The following is a 27,079-nucleotide window of genomic DNA, read 5'->3' on the forward strand; positions in this document are numbered from 1 at the left end:
ACCCCACATACCTGACATTCTTCCTAAAAATGGGGAGTTCCACCAAATTCCTGCCTGTTCCCCGGGAGGGGCTCCCTGTGACCAGATATAAATAACACCCAGACGCTGACAGGAGGAATAGTCAGCCAATTTATTCCTGGGAAAAAGCAGAAGCCAGTGGGGAATCCGGCAAGAGCAGAAAATGCCAGTGTCCTCCAGGGTTTCCCATCCAGGAGCCCAGCTCTGCCAGCCCCGACCAGGAGCCGTTGGAACGTGGACCCAGGTCTTCTTAAGGGGAGACTGAGAACAGAGCCTGTTGTCCTTCCTGGAGGCGTTGGACCAGGGGGGTTCAGAGGCCCCTGGGCTGGGATTCAGGAGTCCTGGGCTCTGCTCCAGCCTGTGTCACTGACCCGCAGTAGGACCTTGGGTCAGTGTCTTGCTTGGATCCAGGGAACAGGATGAGAGAATAAAACAAATGACTGTTGGGGATCTTAGACTTACTGCCAAGAGAGCCAGAACCTTCTTTAGCCATCAGGATAAGCAGAGTCCCAACACTGAATGACGGCTTCAACCAGCACAGGCCAGGTCCTGCCTCACGATCCAGGATCTCACACAGAAGGCAGAGCTGTCTCCAGACAGTGAGGTCCCACAGTGTCTCTCAGTGGCTGGACACTCCACTGGTCAGGACCCAGTGAATTAGTGGCTCTGTGTCCACGCATCTCAGGAGCAGCCACAGCCCTCCCATCAGCACAGACCCCCCTGCCCTGTCCTGATCTTCCTCTACCTTCCTGCCCTTTGCTCACTCAGTTCCCTTGAGAGACGTGGCTGCAACCCTGCCCTGGGGCATATGCTTTCTCCCTCACCCTAGCTGGTGTCCAGGCATCTACTGTCACACAGATTTTGGCAGAGGCAACCAGGCCTGTGTCCTGGCCTACCCGGAGCCATCCCAGAAAATGAACGGAATCAAAGTCGTGAGAGATGAGCCCAACTGGAAAACATGATGAGGCAGCTGAGTCTGTAGCAGTCAGCAAAGAGCGGACAAGCCCTTCCCTGGAGCGCCCCCATTCATGAGTTTACTGAGCAATAGACAAGTAGTACATCATTACGTGGCCTCCAACATTCTGGAAGCAAAGTTTCTGTAAGCAAGATTTGACAAGATTCTGCGCAGCATATACTAATCCCTTTCTTAATCTATTTTTTCAATTAAAAAAATAACGTAGTTTATGACCAACTCAAGTGAGTCTATAACCTGTTAAAATGGTGCAATCCACAGTCTGCGAAACACTGCTCTGCTGTGCAGCTGCAAGAGAAAGGAGGCCAGAACACAGGGGAGATGTGGGGCTGGGAGGGGAGCTGCTGTCCCCCTGCCCCATGGGAGAAAGGGGACATTTGGGACTCTGGTAATTGCGCAAGGATTTCTGCTATGGCAGGATCTTCTCTGGTCTGCTACTCCAGGCTCAACTCTCCTGTCCACCCTCCTCAAAGCTCACAGATGCAGGGATGTTCACAGACACAAATCTCAACTCTCCTCCCCTGGTTGGGACCCGGCCATGGTGCCCAGTGCACTGCAGATGAAGTCCTGAGTCCTCCCCGAGGCTCAGAAGGGACTGACCCTGCCACCCCCCTCCAGCCCCCTCTCTCTGCCCTGCCCTCCACCCTCTCTTAGCTCAGACATTCCTTCCTCCAGGAAGCTCTCCCTGAACTCCCGAGACAAGTGATGACCCCTCTCTCAGGCTCCCACAGCTCTTGGGTTTTCTGAACCCAAACCTGACCTCCCTGAGCCATCATGGTCTGAGGACAGTCTGTGACCCCCAATGATGGGACAGGAACTGCTACTGAGTCATCACTGTGTCCTCAGGGTCATGTAGCAGAGGGCTGGGCACACAGCTCATCCTCAGCTACTATTTAATGCCAGGCCCTTCACTGTGTCATTTCTGTTAGACCAAAAGACAATAGGTCAGCTGGGCCTGGTAGTCTCCATTTTAAAGGGAAGGAAACTGAGGCTTGGAGAGGCAAACTCACTTCCCCAGTTTCACTCTGGGAAGCCCGGCATGCGGGCACCAGCGCCCACCCCGACACAACCCCAGAGCTGGGCTGTGATGACACCCCTGTCCCCAACTGGGAGAGACCAGCACTTGCACCGAGGACACCCCTGAGCTGACCTGGATGTTTCCCTGAATCCCCACATCTGCTGGGTCTGGACACTGAGGCGGTTCCCCCCTCACAGTAAAGGACACGCTCCGTTCCTCTTTTACTGGGTCCTCGCACTGGTTTCTGTCTGGGACGGGTGCATGTCATGGAGGAGCTGAGTCTGGGCCTGGGCTCCAGGTGGAGGGGAGTCTGGGGAGCGAGTGCAGAGGCTCCCGCAGGGGAGCACAGACGCAGAAGGCAGGATCTTTCCAAACAGGGAGGGGGTAGAGGGACACAGCTGCTGACATGAGGGAGAGGTCGCCCTTTCCACGCCCTGTGGAGAAACTTGTCCATGCACGGGTGGTCTCTGTGACCCTGAGGGGTGGAGTCCTGCAGGATCTGGGCGAGGTGTCTCCCCGTCCTGATGGCACGGGGTGACCTGGACCCACAGAACTGACCCTACAGTGTCCCTCAGGGAAGGGGATCCTTCACCTTCTGTCTTCATATCCAGACCCCAAGACGGCTCTTCTCAGGGGAAATTCCATCCATCTCCCTCTGAACACCCACGTTAAGGATAAAGCCTTTAGATCGTACTGATGGTGGTGGAATTTCTCCTACAGAACTTCACAGACGAGTAATATTGACAATGACCTTGACCACAACAACCAAACTCAAATGGATTATCTTACCATTCTCTCTCTCTCTTTCATGAACTCAGTGAAAATTGTGACTTCTGAGTGTTCTGCTCCCCACGCCTCCCCCGTGTCTGACACAAAGCCTGGGGCACACGAGGTGCTAAGTGGACAGTGCTCCTGAGGAAATGACCATCACTGGAGACACAGAGAAGGAGGTGGGGAGAGCGCCCTGGGGGCTGTGGGTCCCAGGGGTCCTCCAGGGCCTTGTTCATGTTCATTCAGGAGCCACCTCAGCGTCCTCCCCACACATTCCCCTGTTCCTCAATCTTGTTCAACTTGGAATTTTCCATTGTGTAAAACTAGTCTCTCACCTGAATGCTGTGAGCTGCCCTTTAGTGAGCCCTGGGCTGGGGCTGTGAGTTCAGGGAGCTGACAGGCCCCCCGGGAGGATGTGAGGGGTTAGGATTCCAGGGGAGTGGGAATGAGGCCATCATGCTGGGCATGAGAGGGAGACATTTGGGGGAGAGGTTTGTGGCGGGGCACCTGCTCCTGCCCCAGGGCCCAGCGTGTCTCTGCAGGCCAGGCAGGGGATCTGATGACATCACCAGGTTTTCAGGAGAAATAAAAGCAGCTGCTGAGATCTGCTGATCCCCTCTCCACTCCACTGCAGGCGCCCAGAGCCATGGCTCCCCGATGCTGAATCCTGGGTAAGGAGGACCCACCCCAATTCCCACGAAGCCCATCTCCAGTCTCAGCCACCACCCCATCCTTACCTCAACATAATCCTCCTCCCTGGCCCCATGCCCTACAAATGTCTCCATCATAGCCATACCCATTCCACATCCCAAGATCAGCCCCATCCACATCCCTGATTCAATTTCCAAACTCACACCCAATACCATACATGTCCTGTGTTCCCACTCCAAATCTAATCTTCTACATTACTTTTTAATCTATGTTTTTTTCTTTTCTTGCTGGGAAAAATTCACCATGAGGTAACCTCTGTTGTCAATCTCCCTCTCTCTCATTTTTCTCCTCCCCAAAGCCCCAGTACACAGTTGTGTGTTCTAGGTGTAAGTCCTTCTAGCTCTTCTATGTGAGTAGCCTCCACAGCATGGCTACTGTCAGAGGAGTGATGTGGTTCTGCGCCCAGGAACTGAACCCAGGCCACCGAAGCAGAGCAAGCTGAACTTTAACTGCTAGGCCATCAGGGCTGCCTCGTAATCTTCTACATTTTAGTGTCAGTCAGATATGTAAGACAACACCAGTGTCAGCTCAGCCCCGTTATGGCCTGACTGTATCTGAGCCTCCTGCTCAGAACTCCTCCCACCCAGGAAATATTCACACTTTCCAGAACCCTAAACCCATTTCCTCCAAGAGTCCTGTCTGTATCCCCTCACCTTCCACAGGCCCATAATCCCAAGACACCTGGACACAGGTGACTGGATTCCACCCTGGACTGCTCCTAGCCTTTCCCTGTGCCTCCTACAGGACAGACACCCCCTCAGACCTTCCCCTACCCCAGGTGGGGCTCCCCGAGGTGGACCCCTGGCTGCCGCAGCATCCCCACCTCATCCCTCTGCCCTCCTACAGCTGTCTGGGCCGCTCTCTGCATCCTCTGCTCACACGGAGCCCCAGGTGAGCCCAGGAGGGACACTCAGGGGTGGGGTGAGGCTCCCAGAGGGCACCAGGCTGGGAGCCCCTGCCCTGGTGCCTGGTCACACCAGCTCCAGCTCTTCCAGCGTCGCCCGTGGGCGCTCACCTGATGCTGTCTCAGCCGCACGTGACCTGTGGGGACATGTTCCACGACCTCTTGCAGCACTGTTGCTGTGACGACGCTGTGGTGCCTGTGGGCAGGATACGGAAGTGTGGCAACTGCACCTTCACGGTCTGCTTCGAGCAGTGCTGCCCCCAGTCACTTAGACCCCAGGAGTCCTTCCTGGTGAAGCTGAAAGGCCAGAGTTGTTCCTGGGCCCCGTCCCCGGATGACAGGGTTTGTCACAGGTGAGGTCCTGTCCCCTCCATGGGATTGGGGGCTGCCGGGGAGCAGGAGGGTCTGGATGCCTCTTCTGTTCCTAATGCGGCCCCCTGGCCCTGTCACCTGCTCCACTCCATCTACCTCTCCCTTTTCTCTCCTGGTTTCTCTCTCCCTTTGTGTTTATTTCTCTCAGCCTCTTTGCTGCCCTTCTTGTGTCTCTCTTTTCTACTCTCTGCTCATGTACTGTCCGTCCCTCCATCTCTGTCCACCCCTCTCTTGCTCACTCTCTCTCTCTGTCTCTCTCTTCAGTGTCAGCTGACAGAGGACCCGATGACCAGATGACTGCTGGATTCTGCTTCCTGGATCAGCCTGGGAAGAGGGGCCAGGTGTGGACTTAGATCTGGGACGTGGAGTGGGTATTTGGGGACAGGAGATACTCAGACTCAATCCTCCCTTCTCATTCTTTCTCCTCTTTAACACTCAGCCTGAATCTGTCCTAAGTAGGGTGACTGGTACCCTCTAGGATCTCTGAATAATAAATCTTGTTCCTCAAAGTTCCCTGATGGTGTTGCTGAGGTGCGTCCTGTGATCGTAATAAGAACCACAAGGGCCGGTCCAGCTACAGCATTGGCTCTGGCTGCGGAAATGTCTGTGGGACTCAGCACAAGTAATACGGACCCAGGCGAGTGTGTCAGGCACTCCTGCCCTGCAGCATCACTATCAATAGGCTGAGACCCACACAACACCCGTTCACCAGTTGGTAGACATTTGGGTTGTTTCACATTTGCGGCTATTATGAATAATTCTGCTGAGTATTCTTGTATAAGTGGGTGTCAAGAGGTATTTCATTATAGGTTTTATTTGCATTTCCCTAATGACTAAATGTTGATTATCTTGTCATGGGTTTTTTGGCTATGTGTACGTTATCTTTGGAGAAATGTCTGTAAATTCCTTATCCATTTTTTAATTGGTTATTTGGCTTTTTATTGTTGACTGGTAAGAGTTTTTGTGTTGTGTTGTTTTTGACGAGGAAGATTCACCTTGAGCTAACATCTGTGCCAGTCTTTCTCTGTTTTATACGTGGGACGCCACCACAGCATGGCTGATGAGTGGAGTACGTCTGTGCACGGGATCCGAACATGCAAACCTGGGACACTGAAGCAAAGTGCATGGAACTTTATCTACTTGGCCACGAGGCCAGTCCTAGTAAGAGTTTTTATTATATTTTAGATACAGTTCCCTCATCAAGTATAGGATTTGCAAATATTTTCTTTCATTTTGATGACTTTTCACTCTCTTGATGGTGTTCTTTGAAGTACAAAGTTTTTAATTTTAATGAAGTCCAATTTATCTATTGCTCTATGGTTTTGGTGTGTTCTAACGAACCATTGCCTATCTCCAGGTCATGAAGATTTAATCCCACGGTTCTTCTATGAGTTTTATAGTTTTAGCTCTTACCTTTATTTCTTTGATCCATTTTGGGTTAATTTTTAACATGATGTGAGGTAAAAGTCCACCTCGTTGTTTTGCATGTGGATATCCAGTTGTAGAAAACACTATTCTTTCCTCTACTGAATTGTCATGGCTCCCGGGAATCAATTAACCATAAAAGTAAGAGTTTATTCTTGGAGTCTCAATTATATTCCATGGAAATGTATGTCTACCCTTATGCCAGTGCCACACTGTCCTGATTATTGCAGTGTTGGAGAAGAGGGAGAATCCCCCTCCGCCCTTTTCTTTTAGGTTCTTAAGGCTGACCAAATAATTAAAAGACAGGTTATCAGGAGAAAATAATACCAAGTTTAATAACATGTATACATGGAAGAAACCAGGGAAACTGAGTTTCTCAACAATGGCAGAGATTCTCATCTTAAATCCTATCTTCAGCTAAAGACAAAGGAGGATGTTGGGGGTGCAGGGGGAGGCAGCTATGGGGGATTACCGGAAATCACAGCAATCAAGGGTATGCAGATTTAAGTCTTCTCCTTCCGTACTGATAAGAGTGTCCAGAGATAAGGTCATCTCCGCTCTTCCCAGTACAGAGTGCGAGATATCTTTACAAATCTAAATGTTTGGTAAACAGAACTTTGACAATAATGGGCTTAGTGAGGACCCTGTCCATACCCAGAGTTAAATTCCTTTAGGCAGTTAGTGGTGGAGGTCAAATGTCCATCAGAGAAAATAATCAAGATAAAGAGATATATTTCAGGGTGGACAATTTTGATCTCCCACAATAGTTTAGTCATGAGTTTGGAAACCAGGAGGTGCGAGTCCTCCGTGTATTTCCTTGTTTGTCAAGATTGTGTTGGCTATTCTGGGCACCTAGCTTATCATGAATTTTATGTTCTGGTTGTCAATTTCTGCAAAAAGAGGGGTTGGGTTTTTGTAAGGATAATGTTGAACCTTAGATCTATTTGGGAGAGATTGCCATCTAAACAAGAACAAATTTTCTAAGGGAGGGAGCGTGTGGGCTCTCTTACAGGTCTGCCCATGTCCAGCAGAAATGGGAGGTGAGGGACTGAAGCTGTCAGTGTCTAGCATCAAAAATGGAGTCTTTCTCTTTATACACGGAGATGGAAGGTAGTACTTGCAAATGGCTTCTTGGAGCCTCGAGGAAGGTGCAGGGACAGGATTTGAACTCAGGACTGTTGACTCCAAAGCTTCATTGCTATCAATTTGTGGCTCTCAGAGCCTGGCCTGGCCCCCGCTGCTCTCCCATCAGCACAGCCTCCTAGACGCCCATCCTGTCCTAATCTCCCTCCTCTTTCCTGCCCCAGGGCCTGATTTAGCTGCCCTGAGAGACCAGGATCCTCCCACATCAGAGCTGGGAACCCCAACCCTGCCCTGGGGAACATGCTTACCTCTTGCAGCCTGACCTCACACCGCTTTTTGGCAGAGACAATCATGCCTGGGGCCCAGCCCACCTGCAGCCTCCCCAGGAAATGCCTGGGATGGAGGTTGTAAGAGCTGAGCTATTTTCTTGGGAAGACTTGACTGTAAGTCAGTGGCTCTTAGCTAATGAGCCCATGAGCCTTGGCCCAAAGCCTTCTCCATTCCCGAGTTCACTAACCATTTTTCTGTGACTCACTGTGAAATGACAAAGTGGTTGTTTGTTAGCACTAAGTATGGGGTGGTTTGTTAGACAGCAGGAGGTAACTGAGGCACCTTCCAGGTGTTATTATCAACGTCTCTTCAGTCCACTGCTCCTTCCCCAGGCTGGCATCAAGGCCTGGCATACACCAAGGGCTCCATTGTGGTCTGTGTCAATGTGGCTTCCAACCGTGACAGTGTCCTTGCACCTGACAATTGTGGGAGGGTCTCGTCTCTGGTCAGTTTTCAGGTGGCGGTCTTCCTAAATTCTGAGCTGCCTATCATCCTCCACCCTCTCAAGGGAGTGGAGACGTATCACGTACATTTAGGGAGCAATTATGTACTAAGTGCTGTTCAAAGCCCATTCACCTTGAATCCTTTAATTCTCACATCAACCCGGTGAGGTAGGTACTACATGATCTGGTTTTTCTTTTGAGGAAGATTGGCCCTGAGCTAACATCTGTGCCAATCTTCCTCTATTTTGTATGTGGGACAGCGCCATAGCATGGCTTGACAAGTGGGGTGTAGGTCTGCACTGAGTAATCCAAATCCATGACCCCGGGCTGCCAAAGCAGAGCATGTGAACTCAACCACCATGCCACTGGGCTGGCCCCATGATCCCTGTTTTATAGAGGCGGAAACAGAGGTATGAGGAGGTCACTCACTCCTCTGGGATCCAGACGAGATGCCTCTCTGCAAAGCCTGCTCTTCCCCAGGACCCTGCCCTCAGAGGGGTCCAACAGGTCTCCTGGGGGCTGAGGGACTCCGTGTCCTGTGGTATTTTGCCGAGTCTCAAGCCAGCCCCATTCCACATCAGACAATGTCGTCTCCCTCAGTCTGTGGTGCTGGGCCCGGCCTCCTGCCCCCAGCCCTGTTCGTGGTTCCCCTTTCTCTTTTCCATTTTCCCATTTGTATTAGGTTGCTAGGGAAGCCATAACACAATACCACAGGCTGGGTGACTTAAACAACAGAAATTTATTTCCTTACAGTTCTGGAGGCTGCAAGTCCAAATTGAGTACCAACAGGGCTGGTTTAACCTAAAGCCTCTCTCCTTGGCACTGTATTCTTCGGAATCAATATCCACATTAGGTCCAGACAGGGGCGTGTGGGAATTGAATGGAGGTGGTTAATTCCAGTTATAAGATAGATAAGTGCTGGGGGTGTAACGTACAACAGGATGACTACAGTGAACATGCTGCATGGGGTATTTGAAGGTTGGTAAGAGAGTAAGTAGATCCAAAGAGTTCTCATCATGAGGAAAAAACTGTTTTTCTTTTTTTGGTATGTATGTGAGATGATGGATGTTAACCAAGCTTATTGTGGTAATCATTTCATGATATATCTAAGTAGAATCATTATGCTGTACACCTTAAATTTATACAATGCTCTGGGTCAATTATATCTCAATAAAAGCAAAAAAAGTAAAAAGAAAAAAACAAAAAACCCAAATTAAATCCAGACATTCAATCAGTTGACATGTCTATTAAACACCTTTTAGTCTGTCTGACACCAAACTACTTAATCTCACATTCGTGTGCCCGATGTGCAGTAAGCCAATCACTGAGACACTGGTGCTTGGAGATGGAGAAAGGTTTATTCAAATTGGCCAAAACGAGAAGGCGGGGAGGATAGGTTCCCTCAAATTCACCTGAACAAGAGAAGAAAGCAGGGGCTTTTGTAGAGCTAAGGGGCTTGGCAGGAGGAGTTTCAGAGAAACAAAGGGGAATCCATGTTTCACTCCCAATAAACCCTTGGACAATCTGACTTCTGGGCATCTGAGGGCTGGTTATCTGGTGAGCATAACTTCCTTGAAGGCATTCTCTTTCTTCTGTAAAACAAGCTCATAAATCCTTGTGACCCTTGAGTCACCCCTCAGGTTAAACAAGAAAACAGAAAATTGACAAGATTAACTTCTTTTCATAACAAGGTGGAAAGGTAATCTTACTGAGTATTTACAGTAACCCTCAGGTACATGGCTTCAATCCCCATCGTCTTTTTTCCTTTCCTCATTCTTGTAGGAAGGGAGGTGTCAATCATTCTGGCTACTTCCTCTGGAAAGGGGGTGAAGATGGGGAAACTGAGGAATGAAAATTTTCAACCTTAGATTGAAAACACTTGGACATTGGATTATATTTTGCATTATTAAAATTTTTGCACCTTGTTCAACAGTTTTAGTACAACATTTGAAAGCACATTTTATCATCATATATCAAATCAGAAGAATAAGAACTGTAGACAACTCAAATTTTAATAGTTCCTGAAGAATAGATCTAATCCCTTGTGGAATCCAAGAGAACAGGCCTAAAAACCAGTCTAGACAATATAAACAAAAATTATCAAGGGGTCCTCATGGTCATGCACTGAATAAGTTTTGGGATGACATATCCAACTTCTGGAAAGATTACTTGCCTTTGCCAACATCTGAGAAATTCTAATAATCCAATTGTCTTTCTAGGCTTGGGAGTCAAAGTCAATGAGGAAGCATAACAGCCAGTTACAGATAGAAAACAGAAACCTCAAAGACAATTTACAGAACTAGAATCTAATATCCACGAGTGTGTATTATCGTTTCTACTGAAACATAACTTTTCTCTTTGAAATCACCCTCTATTTTTTTTACCAAAGATAACCAAATTAAGACTAATTGGTTGGTGTGGCCCAATTATTTACATAAGTACAGCAAGAATAGCAATTGATCATATAGATTCTTTTAAATCTACTTTGCTGCAACTTTTTATAAGGAATCTCAGAAAAAACTTTAAAGGCCTCTCAAGGCCAGGAAAGCCAATCCAAAGACTTGTTATCAGACTCCCTCTGCAAAACCCATAGATTTGAGTGATTTCCTCTCTTCTCTTGTGATTCCCCAAAATATCCTGAAGTTCTTTGCACCTGCCAGGGAAGTGACCTTCTTTACTCACCTCGTAAGGTTGCTGGGAACCCTATAAGCGAGATACCAGACCAGTATTTCCAAGGGGCTTTATTTCATAAAGTCAATCTTGCTCCCTTAGCCATCTGGTCAAATCAGAGTCTATCCATGTTTCTCTCAAATGTGACATCCAGTCACACCTTGGTAATATTACCAATGTTTCCAATTGCAACCCATTACAAGGAGAACAGATTCTTATTGAACTTATGCAAATAACTATATTGCCATGAGAATAAGAATATTCACTCACTAAGAATTTCTAAATTTGGGAGGGATCAGGTAGGGAGAAAAAGATAAATGTTTCAATTCTGCTTACAAAGATATAATTTGCAAACTGCTATAAGCCATACTTAGCTTAAGAGAAAAGAGAAAAAGGTTTCTTAAATCTGAAAAAACAAAACATTAAAAAATCGGCAATATTTCAAATGAAAGTCATAAAAATTATAGTCATCGTCATCAGTTCAGTTAGTCCCATAACTATCTTTTGTTAGCAGTTTCATGAAGTCATCAGTTTTTCCCTTAGAGTTCTGTAATTTCTCACTCAGTTCAGTTTCATGATCTGAAAGTTCATCAGAAACTTGTATTCTAGAGTAAGTGTCAGAGTCCTTTCCCCGAATCTCTCTGAAAATGAGGACATGCCTATTTCAATCAAACCGACAAACTTAAACAAGCTTTAATTTGCCAAAGCTCACTTACTTTAAACAGTTAAAAAGAGCTCTTAATGTTCGCTATAATCAGCAGATAGAAAAACATCTCACACTGTATGGGCTCAGGCAACCCTATTGACTTCCTTTAGTACGTTTAATTAACATTGTCTGAGGGGCAGATTTATATGCTGTTTTACAATATCAATACTGGGGGAATGTTTCCCCCAGTGAGACACAATGTCCATCCCCACAATACAATTTATAACACAATCATGCCAGAGCTGTAATCACTCAATTCCACCAACTCTTGTACCTCCAATCATAGCTTTCATTAGGACTTCATCCACAAGTCTTATAATATTAGGTAGGGGAGGCATTCTCACCCAGACATAATGTCAATTTTCAAAACACACTCAAGCAAAGTTGATATAATCTCTTTATATAAAATTATCTCAAACATTCCAACCTTTATAATCTTATCAATTCTTATACGTTTACATTTTTTCAATTTAATTGCAGCCTGAGTCAGTCTTAAGGCTAGTCATTATTTTTTTTTTGTATTTCCTTTTTAATTTGGTCTTTTCATAGGTACCAAGAAAACAATTATGATGAGAGCTCTCTAAAAATTTATCCAATTTAGAGGTTTTTCCAATTTAAGGATCCATGATCTGGCAGTTTTCTCGAGAGTCTTAAGAACATTGTGGCCATGTGATGTTATAACAGAATATGTCCTTTTTCCTTTTCATGGGCTTGTAGCTAAAAGTCTCCAAATTTTGGAGAATATAACCGAGGGGGCTAGAGGTAGGGGTTAATTTAGTGTGCTTCATAGCTGACTTACACACAAGACCAATGCACCCACGCAAAGATAAAATCCGACGCCTGACAAATGCAAAATCAAAAGCAGACCCAAGTCCAATGCATTTCTCCACTCCAAGTAAGCATTTCGCTGAGGCTGGCTGACACCAGCAGGAAGAATGGAGCAGCAGGGGAAGGCCCCTGGGCAAAGAAGCCCGGGCAGCTGCTGGGGGCCACTGATCACTCGAACCCTCACCAGGAGACCGGCCAGCCACAGGCATGAGACTCCTGGTGGCTCACCAAAATTAATACCGAACCTCTTAATCTCAAGTTTGTGTGCCTGATGTGCAGTCACCCAATCACTGAGAAATCAGTGCTTGGAGGTGGGGAAAGGTTTATTCGAATTGGCCAAAACAAGAAGGTGGGAGGATAAGTTCTCTCAAATCTACCTTAACAAGAGAAGAAAGCAGGGGGTTTTATGGAGCTAAGGGGCTTGGGAGGTGGAGTTTCAGAGAAACAAAGGGGTCACTCCTGATGAGCCCTTGGGAAATCTGACTTTTGGACATCAACGGCAGCTGGGGGCTGGTTATCTGGTAACTTCCTTGAAGGCATTCTCCTTCTTCTGTAAAACAAGCTCATGAATCCTTGCGACCCTTGAGTCCCCCCTCAGGTTAAACAAGAAAACAGCAAATTGACAAGATTAACTCCTTCTCATAACAGAGTGGAAAGGTAATCATATTAAATACATACAGTAACCCTCAGGTACCCTCTCCATGTTTTTTTTTGTTTGTTTGTTTCCTGACAGTTTATTTGGTGAAGGAATAAGGTAGTTTTTCCTGTAGTTTTCCACAAAAAATGTGCCTTCACCAAGGACCTGTCCACCATGTGGTTGAACTTGATTCTCTGTTTCCGGTCAATTGCCTCCTGTTTCCAGTAAATCGATGATGGAGTGACATCAAGGGTCTTTCCACCAGGAAGTGCACAACATCAAGCTGTCTCTCCAGTGGCCATGTGGCAGCCGTGGATGGTTACGGCTGAGATCCATTCATTCATTAGGCTCACAAAGTGGTAATAATGTCACTCTGCCTTTGTTTTTCTATCTTTATTATTTGGACTACTTCTATACAAAAAAAAACCTCTCTTTCTCAACTAAGTGAATATCTTGAGGTCCAGTTCTTATGTGAATTGGAAAGGCAGGATAAATGGTTGGGTCTTTATCTTTTTTGTTTTTTAGCCAGTTTTCGTAATACACACCTCATCTCCCTCATCCTGGAAGCAGGAAGATGGCTTGTCTATTCTTTTCCTGTTCCTGGGTAAGAAATGTTAAAAAACAAAATTCAACTGAGTAAATTTTAAAGATCTTACTGGCTTCATTCAAAGATTCATGAACCGGGCAGTATCCTGTCTAGCCTATAGAAAGGATCTCCGAAGAGCTGTCCAAGGCAAGAGATTTTAGGGCAGAAGGGAGCAGGAACAAGGAAGTTATGTTAGGCAAAAAGGCAGCTTGGTTATTGCAAGGTCACCTTCCTTTAGGGGATGGCTGGGGTCTATCAGGGAGATGACCTGACTAGTGCTGAGCAGATTCCTGGTTGAGGCGTTTAAGATTCCATTTCTGGGAGAGCTGAAACTGTCACTGAGTGAAATCTTGTTTTGGTGATGACGTGGGACTTAGCATAAGGGACTCCGTTTAGGGCCTGTTGCCTTGTTTTTAGCAGGAAGAGAGCTGTCTCCACTCACCACCCAGAAAAGAATCAGATCCGTCCTCCTCTCTGTCCCATGTGCTTCTCACCTGGGCTCTCGCATCCTCTGTGTGCTTCCTCGTCTAGGCTTCGACCACCACCAAACACAGCACAGCAGCGACAGTGGACACAGCGAGAGGAGCCGCAGCAGGAGCAGCCGCACAGGAAGCGCTCTGACCTTGAGTGTCTGGAGGTCACCATGAAATGGGCTTCAGTTATACCCAGTGGGCCCTTCTTCACACAAGGAACCTATACCAACTCTGCCTCCAGCTCCCTGGACCCCGAGGGCTCCCCCAGCTCCTCACCAGAGACTGCAGGGACCGTGGTGTTCAGCCCGCAGTGTCCCACGTGGCAGGTGAACACCTGCTCCTCTCCGGGCAGGATCCGAGTGTCCACCCAGGTCTGGTAGGTCCCGTCCCCACTGGGCAGGCTGATCCCAGGCCCAAAGGTGCCTTGCTGCATGGGCTCCCCATCCCGAAGCCAGGTCAGGGTGGCACCCCGAGGATAGAAGCTAAAAGCCCAGCACCTCAGGAGGACCTTGCCCAGCAGGTTCTTACTCCAGGTCACAGTCACTGACGGGGGATCTGGGGGGAGACAAAGCAGAGTTGAGCAAGGCCAAGGAGGCTCCCTCCTTCCACTGCAGGGAAACCAAGAGCAGGAACCAGCCAGCCCTTCGAAATGACCCGTGCACATTCACCCCCAGCCACCCCTAAAGGGTGGCTACGTCCCCAGTGGAGAGAGGACTGTGGGAGGCTCCCACGCTGCTCCAACAGCCCCAGGACTCTCCGAGGGGGTCCGGCCCTCGGCCACCTGGATAGCCTGAGAGAAGACGAACTCCCTGCTCTCAGCGGCCATCGGATCCACTGAGGATGCTCAGCAGACGGTTTTGAAGAATTTGTAGGTACTGATGGGACAAAGGGGCTGCTCTGGTCTACTGGGAGTGAGAATCCTGCCTCGGTGATGTACCTCCTTCCTTCCCAACAGAATCGGTTCCACATGCTCTGGGGGGATGGAGGGACTGTCCACAAGGACGGCCAGCTGGCGCAGCCCGATTCTTTCGCACTGGGCCTCACCTTCCTCTGGAGACCTCTGGTTGATTATAGGTATTTTCATCCACACACCCCCTGCCCACACACACACAGTATCTACTCTTTCATTTTATTTTATGTCACAAGACTTAGATGAGGAGGAAACTTTAAAGTGGACTTTTCTAAAAGTGAAAGCAGAACAGCAGTGGAATGACCCTGGTAATAGGATTCTGGGTGGTTTGCCTTTGAACATGTGACCCTTGCTCCAGAGCTGGAATATTTTGTTCTATCTTGGCTTCCAACGAGGTTGGCTTCATCCTAGGGCCTCCGCCAAGGAGTTCAAACCTAGATGTCTCTCCCCGTCAAGTCAACATCCCAGAGAATGAGGGTCTTGGAGAGAAAAGGTTTCCCTCTCCTGCCTGCCTGGGGCTTGAGGTCTGAGATCTGGGCCCACATTTGAGGGCCCTCCACTTCTCCAGCTGATTGACCAGCAATGCGTTCAGAGGAGACCCCTCACCCACCCACATGGGTGTGCTTCTCCGACAATTCACTCACAACTCAGCAACTAGCCTAAGGCCAGTGCAGGACAGCCACTCAGAAAACAAGAGGAAAGTTCTCTTCCTTGTAGGAACCAGGGGTAGACTCAGTGGGTGGACCCTCCCGCCCAGGTCAGTACCTGTATGCTCCAGGAGGCCCCTCCAGGAGGCCAGGTATCTCCAGAGTTGGGCAGGACAAGTCACACACAGGAAATCCTTAACCAGATCAGCCCTGGGGCCTTGGGTCTCCCAGAGCTTCTTGATGTGCTGGGCTGAAGGCGTGGCCAACGTCCAAGTGAGGGTCTGTGAGTCGAAGGTGAGGAAGTCCTGCCCTTTGTAGCCCAAGCGCCAGAAGCCTCTGGTGCTGTCTCCCTGGAGCTCACAGCCCAATGTGGCCTGGAGGGAGTGAAGGCCTGGCCCACCCCACGCAGTGACCCGTCACCTCACTGTCCCAGAACCTCTCCACCCAACAGGACTCCCACCCAGAGGGGTTATGTCGTCTCCTCCACCCATATCTGAGGAACCTGGTGCAGTCTCAGTGGGGCCTCACCTCTCTGTGCAATTCCAGCCTTGCTGTGCCCTCCCCTCCCCCAGCTGCAAGATAAACAGAGCAGGGACCAGACGCAGACCCACATGCCAATGGCTCTGCCCCCACTCACCCGCACCCTGGCCCTGCTGGCCCATGACCTCTGTCAGCATCTGTCTGAGCTGCCGCTCCTTCTCCTTCAGGTCCTTGGTCTCTCTCTCCCAGGTCTCAGGTCCCAAGTCCGTTTGGATCCCTAGACCAAGGGGCTCTGCCTTGTGGCTCTTGCCGTCATAGCGCAAGAAAACCTCATCATCAAAGTACCCCAGGGCCAGGAACTGGGGCTTCCCAGGCCTGTCCAGGGACAGGGCCATGAGGTCGTAGCGGAGAGTGTGGGTTCCTGAGGGAGGAGGACACGTGGGTGATTCACATGGCCAAGTTCCATGTTTCTAACAGCTGCCTCTGTCTTGAGTTACTTGAATCAGGCTATTGTGTCCTGACCCATCCCAGAGGGGAGTGCAAGGAACCAAGCAGAGTGTTTTGTGATGGACAGGATGAGAGCAATAGACGGTCCAGCAAAAAGATTAGGGTGGAAAGAGATTAGAGAGGCGTTAAGATGTGGAAGAGAAAGCAGGAGTATATTTGGGCAGAGAGAGAAGCAGAAATGACTGAGATCACAGCTGCACAAGGCAGGGGACTAGGAGCCTCCGACAGGCAGAAGGGAAATTTCCCACGGTCTTCTACACCCAGAAGAGAAGAACTGCCAGGCTCTCAGCTGAAACCTGTGAAGGCCACAGCGCCAGTTACGGAATCCTACTAGAACTGTGACCTCGTGCTGAACCAGGTCGATCCTGAGTGAATTGAGGTCATAAGGCCCTTGTATCTACTGAAGTGAGGGAAAGAATCAACCTTTCCTGGGCGGCAAATAACATCAACTGAAGCCAAGACGGGTGTAATGTAGGTAACGGCCAGGAGTCAATGTGAATTTGTTGACCTCTAAAGAGTCAGGAATACAATACTGGTAATCAAGAAATGGAGAAGATCCCAGAGAATTGGAGCCGACCTGCAACGATCCCAATGTTGGCATTAGCAGAAAAACATTTTAATATTAACATGTTTAAGAAAATAGAAGAAAATGAACAAAATATTTGGAAGAATATTTCACCAGAGAACTGAAATATATAAAAATAAAATGTTAATTCTAGAAATGAAATACACAATATCTGAAGTTGTGAACTCATTGGATGGGATCTGCAGCAGATTACACAGAGAAAAACAGGATTAGTGAGCTGGACCACGGGAAAATGTAATATACAAAAACAGAAGCTTAGAGAAATATGAATGGAGAAAAGGGGAAAGCTAAGCATAAGTGACATGTGCGATCCTCTCATCTGTATCACTGGAGTTTCAGGAGAGAAGAGAGAAAATGCAACCCTGGCATTATTCAAAGAGATAATAGCCAAGAATTGTCCAGAACAGATGAAAGGTAATCACCAGGTTCAGGAAGCTCTCAGCTTTAAGCAGGATAAACAGAAACAAAGCCACCTGAGAACATCATGGTCAAGATATTGAACAGTCGAGACAGAGAGAAACATTGAAAATAAAAACACCTAGAGAAAATAAGACATATTACTTTTAGGGAGCATTTTATAAGACCATCAGAGCTGACTTCTGAACAGAAATGATGGAAAGCAGAACACAATGAAACGACATCTTCCAAGTGCTGAAATAAAATCATTACCAACTTACAAATCCATACCAGGAAAAATACTATACTGGAAGGAAGTCAAAATAAAGATGGTTTAAGAAAAAAAAATGTGCACAGTCACTGATATCAGGCCTGCACTAAAGGAAAAGCCAATGGGAGCTCCTCAGGCAGAGGAGATATTATCCCAGAACAAAAGAAGCAAACGCAGGCAGGAAGCCCAAAGACCAACTCTGTGAGTAGATCCAAGGAATATTGAAGGAACAGAAGCATCATTTTCATGTTCTGTGGAATTTAAAGTGTATGTACAACTAAAGTTTATGACAACAATAATGTGAGAGTTTGGGGGGCTGGGAAATGGAGTTTAAAGGTCTAGCAATATCTGGGAATTGTTAAAAGTCATAATTAGTACTTGACTACAATACTAATACATATTATAATCTCTAAAATGACCACTGTGAGAAGAGTAAGAGATGTACAATTAACAAATTAATAGAAGAAAAAAATGGAGTATTGAGAAAGCTAGATATCCAAAAGAAGGAAAGAAAAGGAGAAAAAACGAACAAATAGATTGGCTGAAGAGAAGATATAGAGCGAGATGGTATATATAAACCCAAACATAACAGTAATTACATTAACGTGAATGGACTAAAAACTCCATGTGAAAGAATACGGTTATCAGATAGGCTTAAAAGAAAAAAATGACACAATCAACTTATGTTGCTTATAAGAGTCACACAAAGACATCAGCAGACTGAAATGGAAAGCATGGAAAAATGATATAAATGTAAGCTCTACCCAGAAGAAGGCTGGCATCGCTCTACTAACATCAGAGCAGGATTTAAGAAAAAGGACTGTTAGAGTAAAGAGAGGCCCATGCAGCGGGAGATTTCACCATCAGAAATCTGCACGTTTCCAATAACAAAGCTTTAGAATACATAAAGCAAAATTAGCTAAACTAAAAAGAGAGACAGATCCAAAACACTTCGAAGGATATTAACACCTGTCTCACAATAAGCAGAGTACAAGCAGACATAAAACCCGTAGGTACCCAGTCTGAACCACAGAATCAACTTGACATAGTTGACGCATGTGGAACGTTCTATGTGCAGATGGAATGTTTGCCACAATCAGCCACACACAGAGACATGAAGAGTGGTTCAACAAGTGTCAGAGGATTGAAACCGTTCAGAATATGTTGTCTGACCACTGTGGTAATACGCTAGAAATCAATTTAAAACAAAAGATATTTAGGGCTGGCCCTGTGGCTTAGTGGTTAAGTGCCCGCGCTCCGCTACTGGTGGCCCGGGTTCAGATCCCAGGTGCGCACCGCTTCTCCGGCCATGCTGAGGCAGCGTCCCACATATAGCAACTAGAAGGATGTGCAGCTATGACGTACAACTATCTACTGGGGCTTTGGGGGGAAAAAAGAAAAGGCAGAGGATTGGCAATAGATGTTAGCTCAGAGCAGGTCTTCCTCAGCAAAAAGAGGAGGATTAGCACGGATGTTAGTTTAGGGCTGACCTTCCTCACACACACAATAAAAAGATATTTAGAAAACCCCCAATTGCTTGGAAATTAAACAGCACACTTGATATAGTCCATGGATCAAAGAAGAAATTGTAAGGGAAATTACAAAATAGTTTGAAGTGAATGAGAATGAAAACAATCCATATCGCACCTCGGGAGTGCAGCTAAAGTAGTGACTGCAGAGCAAGTAACAGCCTTAAATGCAGATGTTAGAAAAAAAGACACTAAATAGTGAACCCTCTCAGCTTCAATCTCAAGACATTAGAAAAAAACATAAAATACATAACAAAAGTCAAAAGATACAATAAAGATAAAAGGAGAAATCAGTGAAATAGAAAATTACATACAATAACAAGGGACAAATTTCTCAGAAAAAGAGTCATCTTATCAAAGCTGATATAAGAAGAAAAAGTCAATAGTCCCTTAAATATTAAGAAATTAAGGCCATGATTACATATTTTCCAACAAGAAAACTCCAGGCCCACAAGGCTTCATTGGTTAATTCTAACAAAGGTTTAAGATTAAAACAATAGTCTTATACAAACTGTAGCGGAATTTGGAACACGAGAGAGCACCCCAGATATGTTTCATAAGGCCAGCCAAATCTGATGCCACCCAAGACCCTCACCTGCCTCCCTCCTGGTTCACCTCCCCAGACCTTTACCACCCCCATACTGCAGCCCCTCAGACATCCGCCCCCTTGTGTGGACCCCAGATACTCACCACCCCCACCACTGCTCCCAAATACCAGCTTTCCTGCTGATCTCCTTCACTCTTCACGTGGACCACACACACACTCGCCATCCCCCTCTGTGGCCACCCACATGCTCCTTGCTACTTCCCTCACTCACTGGTAATTTCATCGCAGCTGCCCTCCCACACTTCCCGCCCCCACACTGCCTCCTCCAGACCCTCACCTGCCTCCCTGCCCTCCCCAGAGACCCTCACCGTCCCCCACCACGGGCCCCAGGTACTCATCTGGCTCCCTGGGGACACCCCATCCAGACATCGCCGCCCCCACGGAGTGACCCGGACACTAGGACCGCCCCCCTCTCCACGTGTCTCGGGAGAACATTTATCGTCCTCCCTGCCCGCGCCTCCCAAGCCCCCAGAAACTCACTTGCCCCCTGCGGACCCTCCATCCCAGGACACATGGCGTCCACGCCACCACCCTGCGGACCCGCTAGACCCTCCCCACATCCCCCTCTCCCCGGCACTGCGCCCCTCAAACACTCCTGCCCCCTTTGGTAGAGCCCCCTGCAAGCGCGCCCTCCGCAAGTCCTAACGTCCCCTCTCCTCCCGCCAGCCCCACACAGAGCCCGGTCCCCCATCCGCACCCAGACTCCCCCATCCCCCACCGCCGCCCAAGCTCTCACCAGTGCAGGACCCCAGGGGTTCCTCCAGTAGCAGGAACAGGAGCAGCAGGCGGCTCAGGGCTCTGGGGCCCCCCGGGGACCCTATCCCCATTCCCGTCCAGAGGTCTTGATACCAAACCAAGTGGGCTCACCTCCTGGTGAGTTAAATAAGACTCTACACCAGTGGAAGTCGTCTCACAAAGTAAGGTGTATTTGCAGCAAATAGAGGGCCATGAGGAATCATTTCCAAAGAAAGCAGGCACTTTTATTCCAGTTGGGTAATGAATATTCAAAAGGGAGAGGCGGGTATTCGCTTGCGCAGGCTCAGTTGGAAAACCTGCTTCTGCAGACACTGCCGGTCACCCTAATAAGGCTTAATCTCCTCCTGAAGAGATCTTTCTATGAAAATTAAGGAAAGGTCATGAGCGGAGCTCTTGTAGGGAGGCTTGATTACCTTCAGGGTGGCAGCTGGTTGTGTCTCCTTAACATAAAAACAGTTAAAGTCTTCCAAACCCACCCTCCAGTCCCTCGGGGCACTGGTCCTTCACAGTCTGTGTGGGTAATTTGAAAGCCTGTAGTTTCCAACCTCCCCTTTCATTTTCCATCTCGTAGCCTAAGGCCCAGCCCACCTTACTCTGTGTCTCCGGTGAGCCCCAGAGCCTCCCAAGGACGCAAACTCGCCGTCAGCTTTGCCCAGGACCCCAAGTATGTGCCGCAGGGTCCCAGATTCCCTCTGGCTGAGGCGGGGAAGGGCTGAAGTCTGTCTGGTCCTGGGTGTTCAGGGTCTCTGTGTCCCCCACCCACGGACAGGCCGGTCTGAGTTCCTGCCCTGTGTCTGTCCAGCTGTGTCTGCCCCTGCTGAGGAGAGACCCCATCCCACAACAGGGTGGGGTCTGCTGTGTGTGGAGCTCAGAAGCCACTTCCCCACAAGCTGAGTTGTGGAACTTGAGTCTCCCTACCCCTCCACCCCTCCCCTCAGACTAAGCCCCTCCTCCTCTCCTTTCTCCCCTAGGTAAAGGAAGTGGGAGGGCCTCAGCCCCCTAAGGAGGTCACCAGTCAGGGCTGAGGCTTTTCCTCCAGGGAAGTGAGCCTGGCAGGCAGAGTGTGAGCAGAGGAGGGACTTGCAGTCTCGCCCAGGACAAGATCCTACTGCTGTGAGGAGGGTCTCACCATCACCAGGTCCAGCTGGGGGGCCTTGGGAAAGGGTCTTTGGGACGAGATCCTGCTGTGAGGGAGGGTCTGGGGCCTGGTGGAGGCCAGGGGGTCAGGGAGGAGGCTGCAGAAGGAACGTGGCAGAGATGCTGTTGCTTGGTGAGTGTGTTTGTGTGTGGGGGGCCCCAGGGGAGGGGATTCTGGGGGGTCTGAAAGAGCTCCAGTAGGGGGCGCTGTGCAGGTGAGAAGGGAAGGCGTCTGGGGCCTGCAAGCCCAGGGAAGCCGACAGTGAGCCTCGAGGGGCCTCCATGGGCCTCAGGCCTCAAGACCAACGTGACAGGAGCAAGTGGACGCCCCTGAGGGCAGACCCCTCCAGGCCCAGAAATCACCCAAGTCCCTCAGGGCCACATTCATGGTGATGGGGTGGGGAGGAGAGAGACGCATCTCATGTCAGAAGGGGAGGCTGGGACCCTTCCCCAGCAGGGGGGCCCCACGGGGCACAGCTGTGCAGAACCATCACATGAGGAGGACACAGGGGTGGGGGAGACAACTGGAAGGGAAAGAGGTTTGCAAAGCACTTCAGGCAGAAATTCTGGGAAGTTACTATGTGAAGATGCAAACATCCAGTCAGATACACATGCAAAACAGTGCTTTCATCCATCATCCATCCATCCATCCTCCATCCATCCATCCATCCATCCATCCTCCATCCATCCATCCATCCATCCATCCATCCATCCTTCCATCCATCCATCCTTCCATCAACCATTCATTCAATATTCCCTGAGAATCTGCTTTGTGCTCAGCCCTGAGCTAGATGATGCTGGGGACACATGGTGACTTAGGCCCAGGCCCTGTCTTTCTGAGTCTTACTGTCCAGTGGAGGCCACCCCAGATGCTGATGACCTAGAGTGAGTGGGGCTGGACAGGATACACAGGGGGTCAGGGGTGTTTAGCTGGAGGAGGGGACTTGTGAGAGGAGATTTTAAGAAAGGGAGAAAACTGTGACTATTTCAGAGAGGCTGAGCACTGGGAGGGCAGAGGGCAGGCATGGAGAGGGGCGTGTCGGGGGAAGAGGGGGAATCTCCCTCTGCCCTTTTCTTTAAGGTTCTTCTGGCTGGCCAAATAATCAACAAGACAGGTTAGCAGGAGAAAATAATACCAAGTTTAATAACATGTATACATGGGAGAAACTCAGAAATGAGCAACTCGTCCCTCTGTCTAAGCTGCTTGCTTAAGAATTGCAGCTAAAGGCGAGGAGCGTGTTGGGGGTGGGTAGTGGCCTGGGACTTCAGAGGGCAGGAGGTCAATTCTTTTTGGGGTCATCTATAGATAATGTGGTCAGGGAGAGACAGAGTTTTTTGATAAAAGAGGCTTGGTGCCTTTGCTATTGTAACCTCTATGCTACATTATCTTTATAGCCATCATGATAGAAGATCTGTTCCAGGAAGGAGCCACCATGTCAAATTCTTTAGGCAGTTAGTGGGGGAGGTCAAATGTCCTTCAGAGAAAACAATCAAGGTAAAGAGATCTATTTCAGGGTGGCCAAATTTTGATCTCCCACAGGCGGCAGGGGTGGTCACCTTGTGGGCCTCCGTGAGGACTGTGGATTTTATCCTCAGTGCACTGAGAGTCATAGATGGGTCAGAAGCAGGAGATGGAAGTGGTCGGATTTGTGGAATATCCCCGTGTCTGTCTGCTGTGAGGGGGGGGACAGGAGGGAGGACACAGGAGACAGGGGACCAGGCAGGAGGCTGCTGTAGCAGAAAGAACTGTGCAATTGACAGATTCCTGAATGTCTGAGTTCTCTCCATGGGGAGTGGGGGCAGCACTCGCCCCGCCCAGCCCCATCTCTCTCTGCTCTTTTAGCCTCCTGTCCCTACAGCTGCAGGTAGAACAGTGGTTTCCAGACCTCTATTAGGTTGTAAAAAACTTGAATAGTTCATAGCTGTTAGGTTTTCATAATTTGAAAGAAAAAACAGATTAAAAAATAGAAGAGCGTGCACTAGAGAGAAGCTTATCGATTACTGTTTCAGGAAACTTTCTTTTGGACTTGTGTGCACCACATAATGCTGTGATATCAGCTCTTCCTAGCGAGTGGAAGCCAAACAGTTAGTAAGCAGAGGGATGGAGACGGCTCTGGTACGGGCTCACCTCCTCCTTTCGCAAAAGCCGCTGCCTTAAACTACCCAGCATGTCATCCAGGAAGGGGTCCAGCTGTCATTTCCTGGGTTCCAGGCTTTTCCTGGGGAGGCTGCAGGCGGGCCTGGCATCCAGCCTGGTTGTCTCTGCCCTGAAGAGGGTGAGGTGGAGCCTGGAGCCAGGGAGAGAGAGAGGAGCATGTTGCCCAGGGCAGGGTTGGGTTTGGCCTCTCTGGGGAGGGAGGAGCCCAGCTGGAGCCTGGAGCCTGGTCTCAGGGTGGTTGAGTCAGGCTGTGAGGCAGGAATGTGGAGGGAGACAGGACAGGGCAGGGGCTCAGAGGCTGTGCTGGAGGGCAGTGGCTGGTCCTCAGATGTTGGACACTGAGAGTCACTACTCAACAGCATTAAGGCTTTGGGGCCAGACAAATCCTTATGGGTTTGCATCCTGCTTCTGCCCCTTCTCAAGCTGTCATGAAAACCTTTGCACACAGTCCCGTCTAATCCCACCACCAGCTCCCTCAGAGACCCCCACCCTGTTGTGTCTACCGTGGGACCTCACGGTCTGGGGACAGCTCTGTCTTCTACATGACAGCCTGGATCTGTGAGGCAGGACCCGGCCTGTTCTGGTTGAAGCCATCATTTGGTGTTGGGACTCTGCTTCCTCTGATGGCTAAAGAAGGTTCTGGCCCTCTTGGCAGTCATTGTAGGATCCCCAACAGCCATTTGTTTTATTCTCTCCTCCTGTTCCCTGGATCCAAGCAGGACACTGACCCAACGTTCTCCTGTGGGTCAGTGACACAGGCTGCAACAGAGCCCAGGACTCCTGAATCCCAGTCCAGGGGCCTCCAGCCCCCTGCCCAGCCCCTCCAGGAAGGACAGGCAGGCTCTGCTCTCAGACTCCCCTGCACAAGACACCGGTCGACGTTCCCACGGCTCCTGGTCTGGGCTGGCAGAGCTGGGCTCCTGGATGGGAAACCCCAGAGGACGCTGGCATTTCCTGCTCTTACCAGATTCTCCACTGGCTTCTCCTTTCCCCAGGAAAAATTTGGCTGAATGTCCCTCCTGTCAGCATCTGGGTGTTATTTCCACCTGGCCTCAGGGAGCCCCTCCCAGGGGACAGGCAGGAAGGTAGTGGACTTTCAGGTGTACAGAGAGAATGTCAGGTATGCAGGAGGAGGGGCTGGGGCTCCCCAGAGCCAGAAGGTCCTCCTCTGCTAGCTGAGGAGGAGGATGTGTCACCCTTCTGCTCCAATAACATTATCAGACTTTCAGGAACTGACCCCTGCTCCCTGTAAAGGGACTTCTGGTGGCCAAAGGATGGATGGTCTGGCCTGATCCCAGCTCTGATTGGATCCCCCAAGTCAAACAGTGAGTTTGTTACCCAGCCCACCAACCCCATAAGCCAGTAACCGCAGCCCTGCTCAGAACACGCCTGACATGTTCTTGTTAGTTTACAGGAAAGCACAATGAGAGAAAGGAGGAGATGACTGAGACACATAGTCTAAACCAGTTAACACCAGTTGAAGGCAACATGGCCGTCTGACTTCACCTGACATAGACCCTGCAGGTCATTATATGCTCATTGTAATGCATTACCGTACTACATCACACACCCACCAGCGCCATGACAGTTTACAATTGCCATGGCAATGGCAGAATATGACCAAACACGGAAATAAAAGAAGTGGCACCCTTGATCCCCAGAAAAGCCTGCCCATTTCTCTGAAACCTATGAATTTTCCTCCCCTTCGTTACCTGGACCCCTTATAACAGCTGCTTGCACGCCCCATGAGCTGAGAAGTTGATTTGTGACCCTAGTTGCTACTTCTCCATTCTTTGGCCATTGAATAAAAGCTTGTGCCATTGACTGCTCAGCTTTGATTTCATTTCAAATGCACGACTCTGAACAGAATAGAACCCTAAAGGAGGGGACAGATTGTGGGTATGAGGCCCACCTGTTGGTTCCTTCTTGGAGCTCCTCTGAATGTGCATTGGAGTCCCACTGGAGTGAGGTCAATTTGGCAATAAGTTAAGAGCCAACTTGTCAGAGGAGGCGCTGGAGGAGCAGGCTCTAGACTTGGCCTCCACGAATGATGCCCAGACAGCACTGCTGTGTGACTCAGGGATCTGAACATCACTGCTGCAGCCCAAGCAGCCTCTTGGCACCTCAAAGCTATTGCCTCGACATGTGGTTGCTGCTGGGGAAACACCTGGTGACTCCATGGCTGTGCTGCTCAGAGCTTCAGACGCATCCAGAACCCCAGCTGCAAGGCCTTCTGGGAAAGGCCGTCTGAAGCTGCCCAGCCTCTGAGGACAGGGAGGCCCTGAGTGGGTGGGATGGATGCCAAGTGTCCTGTATACCCTTCGTGGCTCCCCATCACCCTCGACTTATTGCAACTCCTTATTACAAGCCAAGATGTCTCCCATGGCTCAACCCCCACATCCCCCAGCTGCAGGCCCACACTCTCCCCACTTTCTGCACCTCAACTTCAGGGTCTGTGGTCCCCCCACAGCCACATGTTCCAGGGTTCGTGCATGACGGTTCTTGTCTGACTCTCTCCCCACTCTCTTCACGTGCATTCTATTCACTCTCCAGCTTTCAGTTTAAATGTCACCCTCTCTGGAACGTCTCTGACCCCCGGGGCTGAGGTCAGTTCCCCCTTTACATCCTGACAGCACCTTAGACATCTTCTGCTGAGCACAAGTGTCAAGAAAGACACTTGAGAATCAGGCCCAGTGTGGTTTTTGATCATCAATGAGAATGGAACGAGTTGTTTCAGGACTGAATAGATCAAGGGTTTTAGATTTACTTGAACTAGACCAGCCTCCACTCTGCACAAGCAGATGGGAGTCAGAATCCCACTATAAAGTGAAGATGCTCAGGGAAAGTCTCATTCCGGCAACAGAAGTAAAGAAACAGACCAAGTGGGTCAGCGCCAGTCGTGTGGATAGTTCCTTTTGCTCTCTGGACACCACTGCCCCCCATTCAGATGTTTTTACTTTTATTTTATATGTTTGTGGTTAAATACACATAACATAAAATTTATCATTTTAGGCATTCTAAATTGTAAGGTTCAGTGGCATTTAGTACATTCAAGATGTTGTGTAACCATCACCAGAATATTTTCATCACGCCAAAAGACAACCTCATACTCATTAAGCAATCCCTGCCCATTCCACCCTCCTCCCA

General features: G+C 49.1%; 2 protein-coding genes and 1 pseudogene across 2 annotated transcripts in view; 1 reads left to right on the plus strand and 2 right to left on the minus strand.

The window, feature by feature from the left end:
* The first annotated feature begins 3,426 nt into the window (after window positions 1-3,426).
* Window positions 3,427-5,064, plus strand: LOC131397603 (insulin growth factor-like family member 1; annotated as a pseudogene).
* A 9,104-nt stretch (window positions 5,065-14,168) lies between these two features.
* The window catches only part of LOC131397604 (MHC class I-like protein MILL1), a 43,127-nt gene continuing 30,216 nt past the window's right edge, over window positions 14,169-27,079 (minus strand). Inside the window, exon 4 of the mRNA XM_058530711.1 lies at window positions 14,169-14,503. Coding sequence (XP_058386694.1) covers window positions 14,169-14,503 — 335 coding nt within the window. The remainder of the gene's footprint in view (window positions 14,504-27,079) is intronic.
* LOC131397037 (MHC class I-like protein MILL1) lies at window positions 15,052-20,816 on the minus strand. The gene is made up of 3 exons (XM_058529658.1): window positions 20,618-20,816; window positions 16,143-16,406; window positions 15,052-15,896 (listed from the first exon to the last, which is right to left on the minus strand). Exons 1-3 carry the CDS (start codon window positions 20,706-20,708, stop codon window positions 15,499-15,501), a joined length of 753 nt encoding a protein of 250 aa, XP_058385641.1. The 5' UTR covers window positions 20,709-20,816; the 3' UTR covers window positions 15,052-15,498.

The sequence above is a fragment of the Diceros bicornis genome, chromosome 34 (assembly GCF_020826845.1).
Source record: "Diceros bicornis minor isolate mBicDic1 chromosome 34, mDicBic1.mat.cur, whole genome shotgun sequence".
NCBI lineage: Eukaryota > Metazoa > Chordata > Mammalia > Perissodactyla > Rhinocerotidae > Diceros > Diceros bicornis.

Bases quoted from the DNA above. Each gene is read 5' to 3' on its own strand.
- LOC131397037 (XM_058529658.1), bottom strand. From the start codon at position 20,708: ATGGGGATAGGGTCCCCGGGGGGCCCCAGAGCCCTGAGCCGCCTGCTG. The intron at 16,407-20,617 runs GTGAGAGCTTGG...CTCCTCCCTCAG, and splicing joins ACCCCTGGGGTCCTGCACTG to GAACCCACACTCTCCGCTAC. The intron at 15,897-16,142 runs GTGAGTGGGGGC...GGGGTGGGCCAG, and splicing joins CCAGCAGGGCCAGGGTGCGG to GCCTTCACTCCCTCCAGGCC.